Source organism: Schistocerca americana, chromosome X (assembly GCF_021461395.2).
Source record: "Schistocerca americana isolate TAMUIC-IGC-003095 chromosome X, iqSchAmer2.1, whole genome shotgun sequence".
Taxonomy (NCBI): domain Eukaryota; kingdom Metazoa; phylum Arthropoda; class Insecta; order Orthoptera; family Acrididae; genus Schistocerca; species Schistocerca americana.
Window position 1 is genome coordinate 893,686,798 of NC_060130.1, and position 25,110 is coordinate 893,711,907.

At 42.8% G+C, this 25,110-nt stretch overlaps 1 protein-coding gene across 1 annotated transcript in view; it reads right to left on the reverse strand.

Annotated features, from left to right (window-relative positions):
- Positions 1-1,124: 1,124 nt before the first annotated feature.
- Positions 1,125-25,110, reverse strand: part of LOC124556589 — a 131,804-nt gene continuing 107,818 nt past the window's right edge. The window contains exon 2 of the mRNA XM_047130557.1: positions 1,125-3,143. Within this exon, the coding sequence (XP_046986513.1) occupies positions 2,182-3,143 (962 nt within the window). The 3' untranslated portion in view covers positions 1,125-2,181. The remainder of the gene's footprint in view (positions 3,144-25,110) is intronic.

A 25,110-nucleotide genomic window follows, 5' to 3' on the forward strand; every position in this document is an offset into this window, starting at 1 on the left:
AGGAAGCACTAATGTATTCTTAGTGGTGTGGTTGCCTTCGTGTGTCACACGTTTCCCTTTCTGGCTGTGAACATTCCCTATTAAAGGGTAGACACAGATGGCTCTCTGGTAGCTATATTACTGTGGTATCTGTTGGCGAATGACGTTGAAATCATTATCAGTACATCTACTATCCCCCAGGTGGCATATGCTGTCATCGGATCAACATCAACGTCATCTTTCCAGGTGTACTTATTTTTTTCCGGCAGTGTATACACATACATGTCTCGCAAGCCACCATACGGTGCGTGACGGAATGTACCTTGTATCGCTATTAGTCATTTCCTGTCCTGTTCCACTTACAAATAGAACGAGGGAAAAAGGACTGTCTATATGCCTTCGTGCGAGCCCTAATTTCTTTTATCTTATCTTCTTGGTCCTGACGCGATATGTACGTTGGCGACAGCAGAAGCATTCTGCATTCACCTTCAGATGCCGGTTCTTTAATGTTTATCAACACTGTTTCTCGGAAAGAACGCAGTCTTCACTCCAGGGATTCCCATTTGAGTTCACGAAGCATCTCCGTACGATTCGCGTGTTGATCGAACTTACCGGTAACAAATGTGGCAGCCTGCCTCTCAAATGTTCAGATGTGTGTGAAAACTTATGGGACTTAACTGCTAAGGTCATCAGTACCTAACCTTACACCTTACAATCTCGGATTACCTAAATCTCGACAGCCTCTACCACTTCGAACCCCAGTCATTCCCAATGAGAATACAGTGGCTATGTTGCATTTTGTGACGTTGTTTACTGTAAAAACACGAATACTGTCATCGTCGCCTCCTTCTCTTGGCAATGAAAACTTTCTAAATCTGTGTTGTTTCACATGATTTAGGTCGCTGCTGGTTCTTCGTGTTGCGCAACTGACGCCAGCATGCAGCCAAGGAAATTTCAAATAATCATAGTCGACATTCTTTTAACAACTGAGGTGTTTGGAACATCAATAATGTTATTTTGCACATGTGTGAGACAAAACAACGTTTATAACTTAGCCATATGAATTACATATTTCAGAACAACAAGCAAGTTGCATTTATAGTCGTAATTACAAATTTTATTAATGATCTCCACATGTTGGCACATGTTTAGCACAGCGTGTTTCATACGACCAAGTCAACATCATCGACGATAATAGGCAGCGTATTCTGTTCTATCATAAATATTTGTATTTTCATATCACACAAATAAAGTACATTTAGGTACAATATACTAATACAAATAAATAAATAAATAAGCAGTGATTGTATGAAATACAGATAAGAAGATGACGTCCAAATCAAGAAGGGTTTCAGTCTTTCGAGTGTTTTTCCCTCTACTCTTAAGTCAGGAAATCGCGCCGAGTCTGTCAGGACGGGTTCCAGATATCCTCATGAGGGAAGTCACCACAGCATCATTAGATTTCTTTTAGTCAAATGAAGTCCAATATGATTGCTACTACTGCTCCTCTTGAATACGACAAGATGTACCAGACATTACAGGCTTTAGCAAAATGAGCAATTGTTTACCATCTCTACAAAACCGGTGTCCAGTGGAAGAACTGTTAAGAATTAAGTTAAACTAACTTCACGTCGAAGCAATGAAAGTGTTTGCTGGGATTCTCAAAAGTCACAAACGTGAGTTGTCCAACAGACATTGTTCCTGGGGGCTACCAGCTGTGATCTATAATATCTTTAAAGGAACGGAGGGATTCAGTACTATAAGCTAGTTTCAGTGCAAGATTCTCATTGCCCCTGGCTGTAGGAGCGATGAACCTTAATGTGAAACAGAAAAAATATTTATAACTCATATTATCTTCGAATATTGGTGGTACTGATAAGTGAGAGCAGCTCTCAGGAATTAGGCTGTGTGGCAGATGGCCAGGAACTGTCACTGTTGTCGGTTGAGCTTTCTCGAGAGATGCTTTCATTGTTTGTCACTCAGTTTTGCTGTTACCTTCTGCCTACTTCCTCATATCTCTCCAGACAGCTGGTAAACAGCATTTGTTGTCCTAACAGACTAGGTCGAAGAAACCTGATACTCAAGATTGGACAGAGCCTTCTTTTTCAACGAGGATGTTTTAATGACTACCGATGGTAACAAATCCACGATTATGAAATTCGTATGTAAATTGTCCTTTTTAGGCGAGATCTGCGCATATTATCATTCGCATTTCTTGTGGAAACACTCGAGGCTGCGCTGGAATATTTTCATGTAGCAGTCGAGGATTTCATCGCTGGGCAGCAACGAGCAGGCATCGGCGTCGGTGTAGGATCGACCGAAGCTGCGACGCCGGTTGAGATAGGTGTACATGAAGCCGATCGCAGGAATGCTGATGCCTAGCAGCATGAGAGGCACCAGAAGCGCGTACATGGAGCTGCGGTTCTTCTGCGGGAACATCCCGTCCTCCTTATGAAGGGGCTCGACCAGCTCCAGAACCTCCTTTTGCACTTCGAGCATTTCCTGGTCTGGAGCATAACTGTAGTGCGGCTTCTGGTAGTACTCGCCCGAGGGCGAGTAATGTTGTCTGTAGTAAGGTGTCTTCCTAGCGAAGCTAGGCGTGTAACCCACATCGACGGGCCTCGACGCATACTGGTACCGCTGGAAGCCTCCGGGGAAATGGTCGTCGGACGCTATTTCGTACTTGGGAGACACGACACTTTGTTGCAGCAACTGTGCCGGCGCATACTGCGAGTCGTACTTGAGTGGGCCGGCTGGCTGTCGCAGCGACTGGGGCGAGGCCAGCAGAGGGTTGTATTTGGCCGACACGGCGGGCTGATGCAACAGTTGCCCCGTCGACAGCAATCCGTCGTACTTGGGCGGCAATGCCACCTGGCGCAGTGGCTGTGAGCTGGCCAGCAGAGAATCGTACTTGACCGACCCTGTAGCCTGCCGTATGAGCTGTGGGCGAGACTGAGGCACCCGAGGGTGCTGCGGAAGTTGGGTATGTAGCTGCGCTGGTTCCGTATGTATCTGCGGCGAGGACTGCAGAGACTGATAGCGCAGCTGTCCAGGCAGGGGACGCAGCTTTGCCTGTTGGCCCTGCTGAGGTGCTGGTCGGTATACGGGTCGCGCCTGTTGCGCGTGCACCGCTACGCCTAGCGCCAGCCACACGACGACCGTACCTGAAACATAATAGTGTCCCGTATCATCGCTGCCACCAGAAATTTGCATCTACATCTACAGAAATGTTACGCACGCCCTTGTATAATGCAGGCGGATAATATATTTATTTTTTATTTTTATTTATTTATTTATTGTTCTGTGGGACCAAATTAAGGAGAAGTCTCCATGGTCATGGAACGAGTCAATACATGAAATTATAACACGATAGTAGAAACAGATAAAATGAAATATAAGACACAAATTAAGGCGACAATTCGTAAGTTTAAATAAAGAAAATCAACAATGTAACACTGGAATTTGCTTAATTTTTCAGCTCTTCCAGGAGCTCCTCGACAGAATAGAAGGAGTGAGCCATGAGGAAACTCTTCAGTTTAGACTTAAAAGTGTTTGGGCTACTGCTAAGATTTTTGAGTTCTTGTGGTAGCTTATTGAAAATGGATGCAGCACAATAGTGCACTCCTTTCTGCACAAGAGTCAAGGAAGTGCATTCCACATGCAGATTTGATTTCTGCCTAGTATTAACTGATTGAAAGCTGCTAACTCTTGGGAATAAGCTAATATTGCTAACAACAAACGACATTAAAGAAAATATATACTGTAAGGGCAATTTCAAAATTCCCGGACTATTGCATAGGGGTCGACATCTGTCCAGTATTATTGGTTTTCTCTTCTATTCCATTCGCGGATTGAGCGAAGGAAATATGATTATCTACGTGCATTTACACGTGCTATAATCTCTCTTCCCTTATTCTCATCATCTATTCGCGAGGCGGCCGGGGTGGCCGAGCGGTTATAGGCACTACAGTCTGGAACCGCGCGACCGCTACGGTCGCAGGTTCGAATCTTGCCTCGGGCATGAATGTGTGTGATGTCCTTAGGTTAGTTAGGTTTAAGTAGTTCTAAGTTCTAGGGGACTGATGACCTCAAAAGTTAAGTTCAAAAAATGTGTGTGAAATCTTATGGGACTTAACTGCTAAGGTCATCAGTCCCTAAGCTTACACACTACTTATACTAAATTATCCTAAGGACAAACACACACACACCCATGCCCGAGGGAGGACTCGAACCTCCGCCGGGACCAGCCGCACAGTCCATGACTGCAGCGCCTTAGACAGCTCGGCTAATCCTGCGCGGCCAAAAGTTAAGTCCCATAGTGCTCAGAGCCATTTGAACCATTTTCTCTTCGCGAGATAAACGACGGTAGCAGGATAGTGGTCACACAGACTTCATCGAATACAGATCGTCTAAATTTACTCAAAAGTTTCGTGTGAACTACGTTCCTGCATTTCCTTATGATCGTCCAACGATGATACTTTCCTATATACATCATCATCATCAGCGAACAATCAAATAGTGCTGCCGATGGTTTCTGATAAATCGTTTTGTTACTGAGATCATTAGAGTTACTATTATATTTGCCTGAGGTAGACCAATGTTATTTTGGCATCCTTTATTACCGTCGGTCAGAACAGCCCTGTAACAGCTAAAATGGACTTGGTGAGGCTGCTTCACCACCAGTCACGTAACTTGGTTCTGTTTACGGTTTTATGGCAACGCCTCTGTTGCTGCAATTCTAAGCATAGTCAACAATGGTTTACAGTTGCTGTTTGGTAACCTGTTGCACTTCTTGATTGAAAGCTCCCAATAGCACTGCTGACTGTTGGGATCTTCTCTCGCCTAACGGAATATAGGTGAGTAATGTAGTTGGTGCCTACACCCCCCCCCCCCCCTCCCTCCACCCCTGCTTTCCACAGATCGACGCCTCAACGTCCGTCTACCAAACCATCTTCAAAGACAACCTCTAAAGTTGCAACAGGTTCTTTAGATGAACATAGCATTTTAATGTGTCAGTATTCTGTTTAGCAATAATTCTGGAGACACAATTAAAGAAAAGAGTAACAGCACAATAACAGCAAATTAACAAAATTTCAGGATTATAGGAAGGTAAGAAACGACGATAACAAATTTGAATGGTTCTCAGCGTCGCATTTCTGCCAATTTTATTTTCGCTTCTGCACCACTAGTAACAATATGGATACGAAATCTGAACTGAAATTTTCCAGGAGGGCACTAACGAGGGCGTTTGATAATTTATAGTGACCTGCCTTATTCTCGCGACGAAGGGACGCCAGATGTCCAACAGCCCTCTACAATTGTCAAACAGATTACCGCTGTGATAAAAGATCCAGCTAGAAAACGTTTTATGAAAGAATTAATCGAAGGATGTCCATAAGGCACTATTTGCTTTCCTGTCTTTTAGAACGTTGTCATTGTCCTTGAGCCGTTGCTGGGGGAACTAGAAGCTAAGCGAGAAGCAAGAAGATGCACTGCTTACACAGACAACCTAATACTGAGGCGTAGCGGGATATTCAAGACGCAAATTAGAAGACAACTGCTAACACATTCTACAAAGGCTGCAAGCATAGCGTGCAGAGAATAAACTGGGGATAACCACATACAAGACAGTTTACTTGGTGCTTAAAAGGAAGCTGTCAATAAGCAGAAATCCTACAATAAAACGAAGTTAAGAACAGATAAAAGACAAGAACTCAACAGGTATCTGGAGTTGCTGTTAGACCAGAGATAAAAATTCCCTTCCTACATCCATCATGTCTGCCAAAAAGGACTTTACATAAAGAACAAACTAGTGAATATGGGGCAGAATAGGTTTGGACTCCAATTACAATGTATCAGAATATACTACGAGCTCATTCTGGTACCTGTTACAGGATACAGAACTATCGTTTGGGTTCATAAACTGCAACTGGTGAGACTAGTATAAGCCCTGTAACATTTGCAACAAAACGTGATTATTATTTTGTTTTACGGGAGCATATAGGACTATACGGGCTAGGATTCTACTGATTATCGCCGGCCGCGGTGGTCTCGCGGTTAAGGCGCTCAGTCCGGAACCGCGCGACTGCTACGGTCGCAGGTTCGAATCCTGCCTCGGGCATGGATGTGTGTGATGTCCTTAGGTTAGTTAGGTTTAAGTAGTTCTAAGTTCTAGGGGACTGATGACCACAGATGTTAAGTCCCATAGTTCTCAGAGCCATTTGAACCATTTTTTCTACTGATTATCCTAGGAAGATGGCTAAGTTCGGAAAAAAGATGCAGAATACTGGTTGAAGAAGGGAGAGGTCCAAAGTGCGAAGAAAAACCTAGGGCGTCCTGTGACAACTAAACAAGAAATTGAATCACAGCTCCTGCAGGAATGGTAGCATTCCCGGGACATAACAACAACAACAACAACAGAAGACGTGTTCATAGTTTCTTCCTAGACGTTAACGACTTGCTTGGTTTGAGACACATTGAGGCCTTGACTGGACACGAACCAAACCTGAAAATAATAAACCAAAGGCCTTGCAATTCATGAAAGGCATATGAGTGTGACTGTGAAGTCGCACCGGATCATATGGTGCAGGGACGCAACAGTGGCAGACAGTGACAGGAATTCCTTCCAGTGCACAATTCCCTATGAAATGAGAGAAGAAACGCTGCGAAATAAATTTAACGAAATAACAAATAAAGTTTCGTTGAAGGAGTTAGAAATCCACTAGGAAGAAAGAAGAGATGGAGCTGCCATAATAGAAACCCGGGCAACAGCCTTGTAAGAACAGGTCACAGCAAGATGAACAAAAGCGTGGGGCGACGAAGCAGTGGTGAAACAGCTACGGGGTTGACGTAATAACAAAGGAACACTAACACGAAGAGGTCGTCGCATGAAAAGTTCTGGGAACAAGGTTCTTCTGACCAGCTGCAACGGAGGACTTCTCATGGAAAGTCATAGAGCTGCGGTCACAGTGACCCTGAGCTGCCTGTGTAGGTAAGATAGATGGGACGCGTCCTGGAGTGCTATGTACAGAACCTGACGAAAGGGGAGCCAACACCAGCCACATCACGATAAGCAAGGACATCAGCCCGTCCGTGCATGACTGTCTGCTAAATTCCACTTTCCAATTGCAAGTGTGTACAAGATAATGCGTAAAGACCAAAAAAATTCTAGAAAAGAGCTTTAGTTTTTCTTTAAATGATGGTAATCGTTTAATAGTGGAAGTGTTACTAGTTTTATTTTATTTGAATTTGCTTTACTTATTTATATTTTTAACAATATTTTTCTTTGATTTAAGAACTTGCTAGCTGACAAATCTGGCATTGCCCGGGTATTGAAATAATGAACCGTGTTTGTAGCGAAGTATCGAAAAAACATTGAAAACATTGAAATTATGGAACAGTAGTACAAAGAAATATGCATAATGTACAAATGTATAGGTACAGTATCAAAACTAAGAAACTTTGGCTTTGCTGAGATATTCATCACATAATGGGTATTAAGTGATTAAACAGTCATTCCATTCGGAACTTATGTCCATCATCAACTCCAGTATATGGCGTGCCCTCAACAGGCTTGAATACGCTCTTGCATTCATTCTGACATGGAAGCGAAAATCCTCCGAAAGTCATTCTGGGGAATTTCTTGCTACGCCTGAAACACATCGTGTATCAGTTCACGGAGATTCCTGTCTGCAGACTGGTATGAATCCATATGCCTTCTTATTGCATCTCAGGCTACACTCCACACAACCTTCAGAAAAGAGTTTCTAACACTTATATTTATATTAGACGTTAGCAAATTGGGCCGGCCGGGGTGGCCAAGCGGTTAAAGGCGCTACAGTCTGAAACCGCGCGACCGCTACGGTCCCAGGTTCGAATCCTGCCTCGGGCATGGATGTGTGTGATGTCCTTAGGTTAGTTAGGTTTATGTAGTTCTAAGTTCTAGGGGACTGATGACCTTAGAAGTTAAGTCCCATAGTGCTCAGAGCCATTTTGTTAGCAAATTCCTCTTTACCAGATACGCTTCCGCTGCTATTAACAGTCTGCATTTTATATCCTCCCTATTTCGGCCATCATCAGTTATTTTACTGCCCAAGCTGCAAAAAGTATCTATTCCTTCTAGTCTGTCATTTCCCAACCCGATACTCGCAGCACCGACTGATTTATATAAACTACATTCCATTACCTGCGTTTTACTTTCGTTAATGATCATCTTATAAACTCTTTCCAAGACACTATCCATTCCGTTCAACTGCTGTTCCAAGTTCTTTACCCTCTTTGATAGAATTACAATGTCATCGCAAACGTCAAAGTTTTTATTGCTTCTACCTGAATTTTTATTCATTTTCCAATTTCCTCCTTGGTTTCCTTTACTGTTTGCTCTATGCACAGATTAAATAACATTGAGGATAGGGTACAAATCTGTCTCACTCCTTTCGCCACTGTGGCTTTTTTCTCGTGTCCTTTCTCATAGGCGCTCTCTGTATTTTGTCCCTACTATTTTCGCCATTTTAAAGAGTGCAGGCCTGTCAACACTGTCAAAAGTTTTCTCTAAACCTATAAATCTTACGAACGTAGTTTGCCTTTACATTTCTCGGGAACCGAAACGTATCTTCCCTGAGGTGGACCCCTACCAGTTTTTCCATTCTTTTGCAAATAATTCATCTCAATATTTAGAAACTATGACTTATTAAATTAACGGTTCGGTAGTATTTACACCTGTCAGCAATTGGCATCTTTAGAATTGGGATTATTGGATTCTTCCTTAAATCTGCGGGGGTTTCACCTGGTTAATGTATTTGTCATGCCTGACTCTCCCAAACATCTCACTAATTCTAAGGGAATATCGTCTACTTTAGGGACCTGATTTTTATGAGCTTTGTCAAATGCTTCTATCAGTATTATAGCTCTCGTTTCTCCATAGGTGTCATTAATTTTCAAATAGGTGGGCTCTATCTTTGCCCTAGTTATGCATGCTCCTACAGTCTTGCATTTGTCCTCCAATCATTCCTACTTAGCCATTTTGAACTTTCTGTCAGTCTCAGTTTTTAGACGTCTGTTTTCCCTTTCGCCTGCTTCGTTAGTTGCAGTTTTATGTTTTTTCCATTCGTCATTAAATTCAGTATCTCCTGTGCTATCCAGGGATTTCTGCTGGGCCATGTTCTTTTACATATGTGATCTTCTGCGTCCTTCCCAGTTTCATCTCTGAGAGCTATCCATTCGTCCTCTATTGTATTCCTTCCTGCTGTTTCAGCGCAACGTTGCCTGAAACTCCCAACAACCTCTGGTTCAAATGGTTCAAATGGCTCTGAGCACTATGGGACTCAACTGCTGTGGTCATCAGTCCCCTAGAACTTAGAACTACTTAAACCTAACTAACCTAAGGACATCACATACACCCATGCCCGAAGCAGGATTCGAACCTGCGACCGTAGCAACAGCGCGGCTCCGGACTGGAGCGCCTAGAACCGCACGGCCACCGCGGCCGGCAACAACCTCTGGGTCCTGCAACATATCCACGTCTCATCTCCTTAATATCCTACTTTTTTGCAATAGCTTCGGTTTTAATCTGCAGCTTATAACCAATAAATTATGGTAAGAATTCACACCGGCCTCTGGAAATGTCCTACAGTTTAAAACCTGATTACGAAATCTCTGTCTTACCATACTACAATCAGTCTGACACCTTTCAGTATCTCCAGGTCTCTTCCACATATAAAACCTTCTTTTATGATTGTTAAACCAAGTGTTTCGTGCAAAATTCGACTAGGCGGTTTCGCCTTGCATTCCTTTCCCCCAGTCCACATTCTCTTAAAACTTTTCCTTCTCTCTTTTTTCCTACTATCGAATTACGGTCACACATCACAATTAACATTTGAACTTCATTAACTATCTGAATAACTTCTTTCGTCTTGCTGTGTAATCTTTGAATCTCATCATCTGCGGAGCTAGATGGCATATAAACTTGTACTGCTGTGGTGAATGTTAGCATCGTGTCTATCTCGTCTAGGATATTGCGTTCACTAACCTGCTCGTAGTAGCGCAGCGGCAATCCTACTTCCTAATCCATATTAAGCTATTCCTGAGTCACCCCTATTTGATTTTGTGCTGATACCCTGTGCTGACCTTAATAGAAGTCCTACTTTTCACTAACTTCAGCCTACCCATTTCCCTTTCTAAATTCTCTAACCTCCCTACCCGATTAAGAGCACTGAGTTTCAACGTTCCGACCCGTAGAATGTCAGTTTTGTGTTTCTTGATGGCGGCTGCAGTTTCCCCTTGCTTCCAGCCGTTCGCAGTACCAGCATAAGAAGGCCATGGTGGCTAATGTCACAAGGCCGGCTCAGCCAATCGCCCCTGCAATTACAGAGAAGGCTGGCGCCCCTCTTCAGGAACCATGGGTTAGTCTGGTCTGTCTACATATATCCCTCTGTTCTGGGAGTGCCTACGTTACGGCTATATCGTTCAGGCATGCAAGCCACCCAACTTCGGCAAAGGTCCTTGGTTCATGAGGCCTGTTGGCACTGCTTCCTGCGATTTTTCATCAGGTCATCTAGGGACATATTGCGTCGATCTGGCCACCACAAACAGAAGCGGGACTCACCGATAAATAACACAGATGCCACTCAGTGTCCTAGTTGAGTCTGGCCCACCAGTGTGGAAGTCTCCGTTGTCTGAGTTGTCGTGTCGGCGGTAGACGAAGCATGGCAACTTTATGTCCACGAATCAGCATGGTTTTAGCAAGCATCGGTCGTGCGAAAATCAGCTTGCCCTTTTCTCACATGACCTTGTGGGTAACATCAGAACTTCACTGAGGCTTTTTGCGGATGATGCTGTAGTATATCGAGTGGTTGTAACAATGGAAAATGGTACTGAAGTGCAGGAGGATCCGCAACGAATTGACGCATGGTGCAGGGAATGGCAACTGAATCTCAATGTAGACAAGTGTAATGTGCTGAGAATACATAGAAAGAAAGATCCTTTATCATTTAGCTACAATATAGAAGGTCAGCAACTGGAAGCAGTTAATTCCATAAATTATCTGGGAGTAGGCATTAGGAGTGATCTAAAATGGAATGACCATAGAAAATTAATCGTCTGTAAAGCAGATGCCAGACTGAGATTCATTGGAAGACTCTTAAGGAAATTAAGTCCGAAAACAAAGGAAGTAGGTTACAGTACACTTGTTCGCCCACTGCTTGAATACTGCTCAGCAGTGTGGGATCCGTACCAGATAGGGTTGATAGAAGAGATAGAGAAGACCCAACGGAGAGCTGCGCGCTTCGTTACAGGATCATTTAGTAATCGCGAAAGTGTTACGGAGATGATAGATAGACTCCAGTGGAAGACTCTGCAAGAGAGATGCTCAGTAGGTCGGTACGGGCTTTTGTTGAAGTTTCGAGAATATATCTTCTCCGAGGAGTCAAGCAGTATATTTCTCCCTCCTACGTATATCTCGCGAAGAGATCATGGGGATAAAATCAGAGAGATTAGAGCCCACACAGAGGCATACCGACAATCTTTCTTTCCACGAACTATACGAGACTGGAAGAGAAGGGGGAACCGATAGAGGTACTCAAGATACCCTCCGCCACACACCGTCAGGTGGCTTACGGAGTATAGATATAGATGTAGATATACTGAGAACCATGGATGAAGGGCAACATGCAGATTTCATACTTCCAGATTTCCAGAAAGCATTTAACACGGTGCCCAGGTACGAGAATATGGAGTAAGTTCACAGATATGTCAGTGGGCGAAGACTTCTTAAATAATAGAACACAGTATGTTGTCCTCGACGGCGAAGATATCGTAGGGAGTGCCCCAGGTAAGTGTGATAGGATCGCTGTTGTTCTCTGTATACTTGAATGATTTGGCGGACAGGGGGGCAGCAATCTGCAGTTATTTGTTGATGAGGCTGTGGTGTACGGCACCGTGTCGAAGTTGGGTGACTGTAGGAAGATACAAGATGACTTAGACAAATTTCAGGTTGGTGTGATGAATGCCGGCTAGCCCTAAATGTTGAAAAATGCAAATGGGGATGAGTAGGAAGAAGAAACCTGTAATGTTCGGATACAGTATTACTAGTGTCATGCGTGACACAGTCAAACCGTTTAAATAGCTAGGCGTAACATTGCAAAGCAATATGAGGTGGAACGAGCATGTGAAAACTGTGACAGGGAAGGCAAATGGTCTACTTCGGTTTATTGGAAGAATTTTAGGAAAGAGTGGATCACTTGTAAAAGAGACCGCATATACGACGATGGTGCGACCTATTCTTGAGCGCTGTTCGAATGTTTGGCTCCCGTACCATGCCAGACTGAAGGAAGACATCGAAGCAGTTCAGAGGTGGGGTGCTAGATTTTTTACCGGCAGGTTCGAACAACACGTACGTGTTACGGAGATGCTTTGGGATCTCAAATGGGAATGCTTGGAGGGAAGGCGACGTTCTTTTCGAGAAATACTATCGAGAAAACTTAGCGAACCGGCGTTTGAAGCTGACTGCTGAACGATTCTACTGCCGCCAACATACATCGCACGTAAGAACAACGATGATGAGATACGAGAAATTAGGGCTCATACGGACCTTTCATAATGACCTCTCTAGACTCTGAGAAGCTCATCTACAGAAACCAGCACGGTTTTAGGAAACAGCGGTCATGCAATACACAGCTGGCCCTGTTTTTGTGCATGATATACAACAGGATCTAAATATCGACTCCCAGTCTGATGCCATATTTCTCGACTTTCGAAAGGCGTTCGACTCAGTTCCACACTGTCGCTTGCTCCAAAAACTGCACGCTTACGGTCTATCCGATGACATATGCGGTTGGATAGAAAGTTTTCTAACAGACAGAGAGCAGTATGTCATTCTGAATGTGGTGACTTCAACAGAGACAAGTGTATCTTCAGGTGTGCCCCAGGGCGGCGTAATAGGTCCGCTGCTTTTTACGACTTACATAAACGATCTGGTTGATGGTATTGAAAGCGGCATTAGACTGTTTGTCGATGATGCTGTAGTCTACAGGAAAGTAGTATCACACGAAAGTTGTGAACAAATCAGCGAGGATTTGCAGAAAATAAATGCGTGGTGTTATGACTGGCAGTTGTTTCTCAATATTAGTAAGTGTAACCTACTGCGTATGACAAGGCGAAATCCCCATTAATGTACGAGTACAAAATAAATGCCCAGTCTTTGGAAGCGGTTACATCCGTCAAGTATCTGGGTGTGACTATTCGAAATGATCTCAAATGGAATGATCAGATTACACAAGCAACGGGCAAGTCGAACTCTAGATTGCGGTTTATTGGTAGAATCCTGAAGCGATGCAGTCCTTCAACAAAGGAAATTGCCTACAATAGGTTAGTTCTTCCAGTACTGGTCGTTTGCATGGGGCCCTTACCAGTTGGGTCTGATTCAAGAGATTGAGAAGGTCCAAAGAAGAGTGGCAAGATTCGTGACTGGTACATTTAGCCATCGCGAGAGCGTTACAAATCTCATAGAAAGTTTGAAGTGGGATACACTTGTAGATAGACGACGTGCTAAACGGAAGGGGCTGCTCACTACATTCTCAAATCAGATCTTCGCCGAGGATGTAGAGCATATATTATTACCACCAACTCTGAAATCGCCTGATGATCACCATTCAAAGATAAGGGAAATTAGATCTCGTACTGAGGTGTTCAGACCGTCGTTTTTCCCTCGCGCGATCAGCGAGTGGGACAGAGGGGGGGGGGGGGGGGGGATATGACTTTTGTGCGAATTGTGACCTCAGCCACACACCGCTTGCTGGCTAGCGGAGTATATATGTAGATTTAGATGTATAGACAGTCGTTTTTCCGTCGCTCTATTTGCGAGGAGGGAACAGGAGGGGAAATGACAAGTGGTGATAGAGGGTGCCCTCCGTCACGCACCGTACGGTGGCTTGCGGAGTATCTATGTAGATGTAGATGTAGATGCTATTACAGTGTAGAGGGATTCAAAAGGCGCTGCCCACAGGGCAAATGAACAGTTACTCAATGTAATGGAAAGATACCCGGCCGCTGTGACCGAGCGGCTCTAGGGGCTTCAGTTCGGAACCGTGCTGCTGCTACGGTCGCAGGTTCGAATCCTGCCTCGGGCTCGGATGTGTGTGATGTCCTTAGGTTGGTTATGTTTAAGTAGTTCTAAGTCTAGGGGACTGATGACCTCAGATGTTAAGTCCCATAGTGCTTAGAGCCATTTGAACCATTTTTGAACGGAAAGATATCAGGTGGATTATACTGCGTGTGTCTACTAAGAATCGTTAGGCGCATTTTCTCTGGTCTTTCGCCACATATTTGCCATTTTGTATTTTCAGTGTGTAACTGAGTCCGCTAAAACCAATACTGCTTATCACGCCTTTCATGCGACGCCAAGCTTTACTGGAAAGCGTCGGTTTGTTCCTCATTACAGACAAAATGCTTTTTAAAATTGAATTTTAGGGGCATATTCGACAGAGTGGTCCCAAATTCGTCTGTTGCAATATTAGTTTCACCGGGGCAGTAAACACGAGGAATAATGAGTAGCTTACTTAAACAGGAGGAATTACGAATAGCCTACTCCAGCAGCCACAGCGCCGCCCTGGCCTGCGCTGACTGCTATCGCCCTGCAGAAGTGTGCTGCTCAGTCGCTGCTAGAGTACCGGTTATTCATCTCGTTTTATTGTCCCCGTAAACACATGTCGATAAAACAAATATCGTACTAGACTAATCTGGTAGCGCTCTATCGAATGGCCATGTAAAAAATGTTCAAATGTGTGTGAATTCCTAAGGGACCAATCTGCTGAGGTCATCGGTCCCTATATTTACACGCTACTTAAACTAACTTATGCTAAGAACAATACACACACCCATGCCCGAGGGAGGATTAGAAACACCGGCGAGAGGGGCCGCGCAGTCCGTGACATGGCGCCTCAAGTAAAACTCCGATTTAAAAATCATTTTGGTTGAAGTGGGAAACAATCCGTCGCATTCCGTCGATGCTGGGCGTCGTATGAAAGATGTGATGAGCAGAATTTGTTTGGGCCGACACCAGCTACACATGGCAAAAAACAACCTTGCAAGTATTTGCGGGAACACCAGAGAAAATGCGCCTGGCGACCCATACGGCATAAATTTTCCGGGAGGGGTGGTGTATATTCTTCCTGGGCAAGACCCTTACCCCCAAATTATTATAAGAATTAGGAAGTCCCTCACGGACGCATATGACCGTGGGAGGTCTCCAGAAGTGTGTGAATGGAGTATATAGAGATTCTCATATTGTCGATCTTGAGCAATACATAAAGATTCGGAAATTGGCTGAAATTGATCAGATGTCTACATCCCACAAGGAACTGCAGTGGTATGCATTAAGACGTGACTAGCGGGATGTAGGAGCTGTGGCAGAGGAACCTGAATATACTGGCAACGCTAATGGCATGGAGGTGACAGGAATGTCAATGGGATATCAGAAGCTTTAGGGTCGTCGTCGATGACATTTGTCAAGGACATCTGAAGAACAACTGTATTGCCATACCAGCGCATTCAAAGAGAATCTCAGTTGGATCAAATGACGAGCAGTGAGTGCTTTAGTAGGAGCAGGCCAGAGGTCGGAGTGACAGATAAAAGCCTTCCATTTCCTGTAGTCGGCAGATTCCGAGGGTCAAGGATGATGGGCATGCTGCATCTACAGCCGGGAAACTGTACAGTTCAGTTAGTGGAGCCTGTTCGCTGAATCCGAAAATTTCCTACCGTATCAGTGACACCTAATCAAGAAGTGTGCCTGACAAGTATATCTCTAATACGTACACTATCTTTATCATGTTCCTACTTCTGGTTTTCTTCTTTACATAGATTGGTTGTCATTAGTCTGATATCATGACAGATTTATATATAAATGTAAAGCGTTGAGTGGACTTATTGTAGTTATCTAGTTACATGTTCCGTAAGTCATTTGAACGATTCTTTTATCGAAATGATGAAGAACGGGTCAATTTACAAGATATATATGTATGGTCGGTGTTAACATTGATGATCACATTATTGTTTTAGTCTTTGTTAATAAATAACTCATCTCCTACTAGTAACGATTTTCTTTATTTTATTTTTCGCACGACGCGTTTCGGGAAATGATTCCCATTTTCAAGTGCGTTTTCTGTATTTGTTATGCCATTTCTATGTGATGTTGTCGATGTGTGAGAGTCTGCTTCATTTCGTTGATTTTACTGCAGTATATAAGAAAACACGCGATTTTTTAGTTGGTTGTCGATCTTTTTGTGAAGTTAGTGGCGAAATTTAGAAGAATTTGTACTTACAATTTCCTTATGGTCCATTTGTGCAGAGTCTCACGAGTCTCATACACACTAAACATCACACACAACTTGTGTACTTTTAAACATCGAAAACATTTTACATAAACAAAACAGTTACACAGTTACACTGTAAATTTGATTTTCTCATGTAGATTGTTGAAGTAATTTAGAATGTCTGTGATGTCTTTGGTATCCCCTTTCACTAACAGTATTGTGACATCTACATATCTCCGCCGGCCGGTGTGGCCGAGCGGTTCTAGGCGCTTCAGTCCGGAACCGCGCTGCTGCTACGGTCACAGGTTCGAATCCTGCCACGGGCATGAATGTGTGTGATGTCCTTAGGTTAGTTAGGGTTAAGTAGTTCTAAGTCTAGGGGACTGATGACCTCAGTTGTTAAGCCCCATAGTGCTTAGAGCCATTTGAATCATTTCCAACACATCTCCTATAAAATTCAATTTTCTTTAGGCAAGGTTATTGGCTGTTTAATTTTTGTTCTAAGTGTATTATGTATATGTCAGCTATGGTACCAGATAAACATGAGCCCATTGCTAGGCCATCTGGTTGTTTATACATGTTGCCATTAAAAGTGAAGTAGTTGTAACTTAGGCTTAGTTGACGGAGTTCCATAAATTCAACAATTTCTGTGTATGAATCGTGACTGGTGGGAGATGAGTTATTTATAAACAAATCTATTGTTTTCACAGTTGCAGGCATTCAGAACCATTTATAATGGATCAAATCAGATTGTTTTAATACTGCTCATGAACTACACTTGAAAACAATCCAGCAACATAGCGCCGCATTGTCAAGTTATTTTAAGTGGTGACATAGTTAATTTAACTTGATTCTTTAATTATGCACCCTACGTTTCCTCTGTCTTTTGTTTTGGTATTCTTTTCCCGTGTAATATAATTAATATTGTAGCGACCCTTGCTAGAATATCCCTCAAGTGTGTGGGACGCTTACCAAACCGGACTAACAGGGGATACTGAACGTATACAGAGAAGGACAACGCCAATAGTCAAATATTTGTTTGGCTCGTGGAAGAGTGTCACAGAGATGGTGAGGAAATATACTATAACCCCTTACGAGTCGCTCTCGTAGCGATCACAAGGACTTAACGAAACTAATTAGAGCACTCACGGAGGCATTTAAACAGTCATTCCTCCCGAGATCCACACGTGAATGTAACTCGAAGCCCTAATAACTGGTAAAATGGAACGTACCCTCTGCCATGGACTTCACAGTGGTTTGCAGAGTATAGATGTAGCTGTAGATATAGATAGATGGGAAAATGTAATAATTTAATTACATTTTTCCACAAATAGTTACATCCAGGTATTTTCATGAGTTCTGTATCTACAGCTACAACCTATACTCTGCAAACCAAAGTGAAGTTCATGGCATCACGTAGACTCAATCGTAACTAAAACAAATGTCAAACTTCTGTTCGTTGGCAGGATACCGGTTAAATATAATGAGTCTACCAAGGAGACTGCAAACAAACCACTCTTGCGACCCATACTGGATTACTGCTGAAGTGTATGGAACTCGACCCCCTGCCCGTTCCTTGAACCATGGACTTTGTCGTTGGTGGGGAGGCTTGCGTGTCTCAGCAATACAGATAGCCGTACCGTAGGTGGAACCATAACGGAGAGGTACCTGTTGAGAGGACAAACAAACGTGTGTTTCCTGAAGAGGGGCAGCAGCCTTTTCAGTAGTTGCAGGGGCAACAGTCTGGATGATTGACTGATCTGGCCTTGGAACATTTAACCAAAACAGCCTTGCTGTGCTGGTACAGCGAACGGCTGAAAGCAATGGGAAACTACAGCCGTAATCATTCCCGAGGGCATGCAGTTTTACTGTATGGTTAAATGATGATGGCGTCCTCTTGGGTAAAATATTCCGGAGGTAAAATAGTCCCTCATTCGTATCTCCGGGCGGGGACAGCTCAGAAGGACGTCGTTAACAGCAGAAAGAAAACTGGCGTTCTTCGTATCGGAGCGTGGAATGTCAGATCCCTTAATCGGGCACGAAAGTTAGAAAATTTAAAAAAGGAAATGGATAGGTTAAAGTTAGATATAGGGGGAATTAGTGAAGTTCGGTGGGAGAAGGAACAAGACTTCTGCCATTTGAATACAGGGTTATAAATACAAAATAAAGTGCGGTACTGCAGGAGTAGGTTTAATAATGAATAAAAAAATAGGAGTGCGGGTAACCTACTTCGAAGAGCACAGTGAACGCATTATTGTAGCAAAGATAGACACGACGCCCACGCCTACCACAGTAGTACAAGTTTATATGCCAACTAGCTCCGCAGACGACAAAGTGATTGAGGAAATGTATGATGAGATAAAAGAAATTATTCAGATAGTTAAGCGAGACGAAAATTTAATAGTCATGGGTGACTGGAATTCGACAGTAGGAAAAGGAAGAGAAGCAAAAGTAGTAGGTGAATATGGAATCGAGGTAAGGAATGAAAGAGGAAGCCGCCCGGTAGAATTTTGTACAGAACATAACTTAATCATAGCTGAGACTTGGTTTACGAACTATGAAAGAAGGCTGCATGCGTTTAAGAGACCTGGTGACCCTGGAAGGTTTCAGATAGATTATAGAATGGTAAGACAGAGATTTAGGAACCAGGTTTTAAGCTGAAAGATATTTCTACGGGCAGATGTGGACTCTAACCACAATCTATTGGTTATGAACTGTAGATTCAAACTGAAGAAACTGAAAAAAGGTGGTAATTTAAGGAAATGGGACCTGGATAAACTGAAAGAACCAGAGGTTGTAGAGAGTTTCAGAGAGAGCATTAGGGAACGATTGACAAGAACGGGGGAAAGAAATGCAGTTGCAGAAGAATGGGTAGCTTTGAGAGATGAAATAGTGAAGGCAGCAGAGGATCAAGTAGGTAAATAGACGATGGATAGTAGAAATCCTTGGGTAACAGAAGATATATTGAATTTAACTGATGAAAGAAAAAAGTATGAAAACGCAGTAAATGAAGAAGGCAAAAATGAAAAAAACGTCTAAAAAATGAGATCGACAAGAAGTGCAAAATGACTAAGCAGGGATGGCTAGAGGACATATGTAAGGATGTAGAAGCATATATTACTAAGGGTAAGGTAGATGCTGCCTACAGGAAAATTAAAGAGACCTTTGGAGAAAAGAGTAGGTATGAATACCAAGAGCTCAGATGGAACCCCAGTTCCAAGCAAAGAGGGGAAAGCAGAAAGGTGGAAGGAGTATAGAGAGGGCCTATACAAGGGTGATGTACTTGAGGGCAATATTATGGAAATGGAACAGGACGTAGATAAAGTGAAATGGGAGATATGATACTGAGTGACTAATTTTGCTGAGCACTGAAAGACCTAAGTCGAAACAAGGCCCCGGAAGTAGACAACATTCCACTAGAACTACTGATAACTTCGGTTGAGCCAGCCCTGATATAACTCTACCATCTGGTGAGCAAGATGTATGAGACAGGCGAATACCCTCGCCCTTCAAGAACAACATAATTATTCCAATGCCAAAGAAAGCAGCTGTTGAAAGGAGTGATAACTACCGAATTATCAGTTTCATAAGTTACGTCCGTAAAATACTAACACGAATTCTTTACAGACGAATGGAAAAACTGGTAGAAGCCGACCTCGGGGAAGATCAGTTTGGATTTCGTAGAGATGTTGGAACTCGTGAGACAATACTGACCCTACGACTTATCTTAGAAGATAGGTTAAGGAAAACCAAACGCCGGCCGGCGTGGCCGAGCGGTTCTACGCGCTACAGTCTGGAACCGCGCGACCGCTACGGGCGCAGGTTCGAATCCTGCCTCGGGCATGGATGTGTGTGCTGTCCTTAGGTTAGTTAGGTTAAAGTAGTTCTAAGTTCTAGGGGACTGATGACCTAAGAAGTTAAGTCCCATAGTGCTCAGAGCCATTTTTGAAAGGCAAAACCTACGTTTCTAGCACTTGTAGACTTAGAGAAAGCTTTTGTCAATGTTGACTGGAATACACTATTTCAAATTCTGTAGGTGGCAGGGGTAAAATACAGGGAGCGAAAGGCTATTTACAATTTGTACAGAAACCACATGGCAGTTACAAGAGTCGAGGGGCATGAAAGGGAAGCAGTGGTTGGGAAGGGAGTGAGACAGCGTTGTAGCCTATCCTCGATGTTATTCAATCTGTATATTGAGCAAGTAGTAAAGGAAACAAAAGAAAAATTCGGAGTAGGAATTACAATCTATGGAGAAGAAATAAAAACTTTGAGATATGTCGATGACATTGTAATTCTGTCAGAGACAGCTAAGGACCTGGAAGAGCAGCTGAACGGAATGGACAGTGTCTTGAAAGGAGGGTATAAGATGAACATCAACAAAAGCAAAACGAGGATAATGGAATGTAGTCGAATTGAGTCGGGTGATGCTGAGGGAATTAGATTAGGAAATGAGACACTTAAAGTTGAAGAAGAGTTTTGCTATCTGGAGAGAAAATTAACTGATGATGGCCGAAGTAGAGAGAATATACAATGTAGACTGGCAATGGCAAGGAAAGCGCTTCTGAGGACGAGAAATTTGTTAACATCGAGTGTAGATTTAAGTGTCAGGTAGTCGTTTCTGAAAGTATTTGTATGGAGTGCAGCCATGTATGGAAGTGAAACATGGACAATAAATAGTTTAGACAAGAAGAGAATAGAAGGTTTCGAAATGTGATGCTATAGAAGAATGCTGAAGATTGGATGGGTAGATCACATAACTAATGAGGAGGTACTGAATGGAATTGGGGAGAAGAGAAATCTGTGGCACAACTTGACTAGAAGGAGGGATCGGTTGGTAGGACATTTTATGAGGCATCACGTTATCACAAATTTAGTATTGGAGGACAGCGTGGAGGTTGCCATTGCCAGTCTACATTTTATATTCTCTCTACTTCGACCATCATCAATTATTTCGCTCCCCAAATAGCAAAACTCATCTACTACTTTAAATGTCTCATTGCCTAATCCAATTCCCTCAGCATCACCTAATATAATTCGACTACATTCCATAATCCTCGGTTTGCTTTTGTTGATGTGGATCTTATATCCACCTTTCAAGCACTGTCTATTCCGTTCAATTGCTCTTCCACGTCCTTTGCTGTATCTGACAGTATTACAATGTCATCGGCAAACCTCAAAGTTTTTATATCTTCTCCATGGATTTTACTTCCTACTCCGAAGTTTTCTTTTGTTTTCTTTACTGCTTGCACAATATACAGACTGAATAACATCGGGGATAGGCTTCAACCCTGTCTCACTCCCTTCCCAACCACTGCTTTCCTTTCATGTCCCTCGACTCTTATAACTGCCATCTGGTTTCTGTATATTTGTGAATAGCCTTTCGCTCCATGTATTTGACCCCTGCCACCTTCAGAATATGAAAGAGAGTATTCCAGTCAACATTGTCAAAAGCTTTCTCTAAGTCTACAAAGACTACAAACGCAGGTTTGCTTTCCTTAATCTATGTCCTAAGATTATTCGTCAGTACCACCTCACGTGTTCCAATATTTCTACGGAATCCAAACTGGTCTTCTCCGAGATCGGCTTCTACCAATTTTTCTATTCGTCTGTAAAGAATTCGTGTTAGTATTTTACGGACGTAACTTATTAAACTGATAGTTCGGTAATTTTCACACCTGTCAACACCTGCTTTCTTTGGGATTGGAATAATTATGTTGTTCTTGAAGGGTGAGGGTATTCGCCTGTCTCATACATCTTGCTCACCCGAAGTTATCAGTAGTTCTAGTGGAATGTTGTCTACTTCCGGGGCCTTGTTACGACTTAGGTCTTTCAGTGCTCTGCAAAATTATTCACTCAGTATCATATCTCCCATTTCACTTTATCTACGTCCTGTTCCATTTAAATAATAATGCCCTCAAGTACATCACCCTTGTAGAGACCCTCTCTATACTCCTTCTACTTTTCTGCTTTCCCCTCGTTGCTTGGAACTGGGGTTCCATCTGAGCTCTTGGTATTCATACAAGTGGTTCTCATTTCTCCAAAGGTCTCTTTAATTTTCCTGTAGGCAGTATCTACCTTACCCTTAGTAATATATGCTTCTACATCCTTACATATGTCCTCTAGCCATCCCTGCTTAGTCATTTTGCACTTCCTGTCGATCTCATTTTTTAGACGTTTTTATTCATTTTTGCCTTCTTCATTTACTGCGTTTTCATACTTTTTTCTTTCATCAGTTAAATTCAATATATCTTCTGTTACCCAAGGATTTCTACTATCCATCGTCCTTTTACCTACTTGGTCCTCTGCTGCCTTCACTATTTCATCTCTCAAAGCTACCCATTCTTCTGCAACTGTATTTCTTTCCCCCGTTCTTGTCAATCGTTCCCTAATGCTCTCTCTGAAACTCTCTACAACCTCTGGTTCTTTCAGTTTATCCAGGTCCCATTTCCTTAAATTACCACCTTTTTTCAGTTTCTTCAGTTTGAATCTACAGTTCATAACCAATAGATTGTGGTTAGAGTCCACATCTGCCCGTAGAAATATCTTTCAGCTCAAAACCTGGTTCCTAAATCTTTGTCTTACCATTCTATAATCTATCTGAAACCTTCCAGGGTCACCAGGTCTCTTAAACGCATGCAGCCTTCTTTCATAGTTCGTAAACCAAGTCTTAGCTATGATTAAGTTATGCTCTGTACAAAATTCTACCGGGCGGCTTCCTCTTTCATTCCTTACCTCAATTCCATATTCACCTACTACTTTTGCTTCTCTTCCTTTTCCTACTGTCGAATTCCGGTCACCCATGACTATTAAATTTTCATTTCGCCTAACTATCTGAAATATTTCTTTTATCTCATCATACATTTCATCAATCTCTTTGTCATCTGCGGAGCTAGTTGGCATATAAACTTGTACTACTGTGGTAGGCGTGGGCGTCGTGTCTATCTTGGCTACAACAATGCCTTCACTATGCTGTTCGTAGTAGCTTACCTGCACTCCTAATTTTTTATTCATTATTAAACCTACTCCTGCGTTATCCCTATTTGACTTTGTATTTATAACCATGTATTCACCTGACCAGAAGTCTTGTTCCTTCTGCCACCGAACTTCACTAATTCCTACTATATCTAACTTTAACCTATCCATTTCCCTTCTTAAATTTTCTAACGTATCTATCCGATAAAGATATCTGATATTTCACTCTCCTGTCCGCAGAACGTCAGTTTTCTTTCTCCTGATAACGACGTCCTCCTGAGTAATCCCGCCCGGAGATTCGAATGGGGGACTATTTTACCTCCGGAATATTTTCCCCAGGAGAACGCCATCATCATTTAACCATATAGGAAAGCTGCATGCTCTCGGGAAAAATTACGACTGTAGTTTCGCCTTGCTTTCAGCCGTTCGCTGTACCGGCACAGCAAGGCCGTTTTCGTTCATGTTACAAGGCCAGATCAGTCAATCATCCAGACTGTTGCCCCTGCAACTACTAAAAAGGCTGCTGCCCCTCTTCAGGAACCACGGTACGGCTAGCTGTATCGCTGAGGCACGCAAGCCTCCCCACTAACGGCAAGTTTCATGGTTCATAGGGAGAGGGAAAATATGATTCCTAAATATTGCAGCAGAATATACTAGTATGTATTTATTTGCAGTTATCTCCTGCGTTATAAGCTGAAATACTATCGACGTTCTGACCACTCGTATGTAAGAACTCTGTAATCAAACACGATAAGAAAATACCGGTTTTGTAATCTTATCGAGTAAAATATAGCAGCGACTTTGGATATGGACGCAAAGGTTCACGGTGGTGAAATGTTTGCCCGTAAGGCACGATTTTCGGTATGCTGTTACTTACAATGGCCATCCGTATTGCAGAACAATATATAGAAAGAGATCGCTTTTTGGAATTATTCCTGCAATATTTCATCAACATAGGACAATACTGCAGCAGTCTTTGGCAGATCCAGCTCCTTGTCTGCAAAAGCCATTTTCGTTAATTCTCAGTAACCTGTAACTGCAGACTGAAATTTCCGCTATATGTCTATAAGACTTGGTGTAGACGAGCTATTGCATTACTAAGTGAATAATAATCATTAATGAAGATAAAAAGATGATAGTCATTGTTGTGTTGTGTTTTTGTTGTAGTGGTCTTCAATCCAAAGGCTGCGTTGTTACTCTACCCTGTGCAAGCATCTTCATCTCCGAGAAACTACTGCAACCTACATCCTTCTGAATCTGCTTACTGTATTCATCCCTTGGTCTACGATTTTTACCCCCCCCCCCCTCCCCTCCCCCCGCTTCCCTCCAGTACTAAATTGGTGATCCCCTGATGCCTCGGATTTGTCCTACCAACCGATTCATTCTTCTACTCAGGCTGTACCACAAATTTCCCTTTTCCCCAATTCTACTCAGTACCTCCTCAATAGTTACGTGACTACCCATGTAATCTTCAGTATTCTTCTGTAGCACCACATATCAAAAGCGTCTATTCTCTAGTTGTCTAAGCTGTTAATCGTCCATGTTTCACTTCCATACATGGCTACAATCCATACAAATACTGTCAGAAAGGACTTCATAACACTTAAATCTATACTCGATGTAACAAATTTCTCTTCTTCAGAAGCGCTTTTCTTGCCATGGCTAGTCTACATTTTATATCCTCTCTACTTCGGCCAACATCAGTTATTTTGATTCCCAAATAGCAAAACTCATCTACAACTTTAAGTTTCTCATTTCCTAATCAAATTCCCTCAACATCACTTGATTTAATTCGACCACTTTCCATTATTTTCGTTTTGCTTTTGTTGATGTTCATCTTATACCCTCCTTTCAA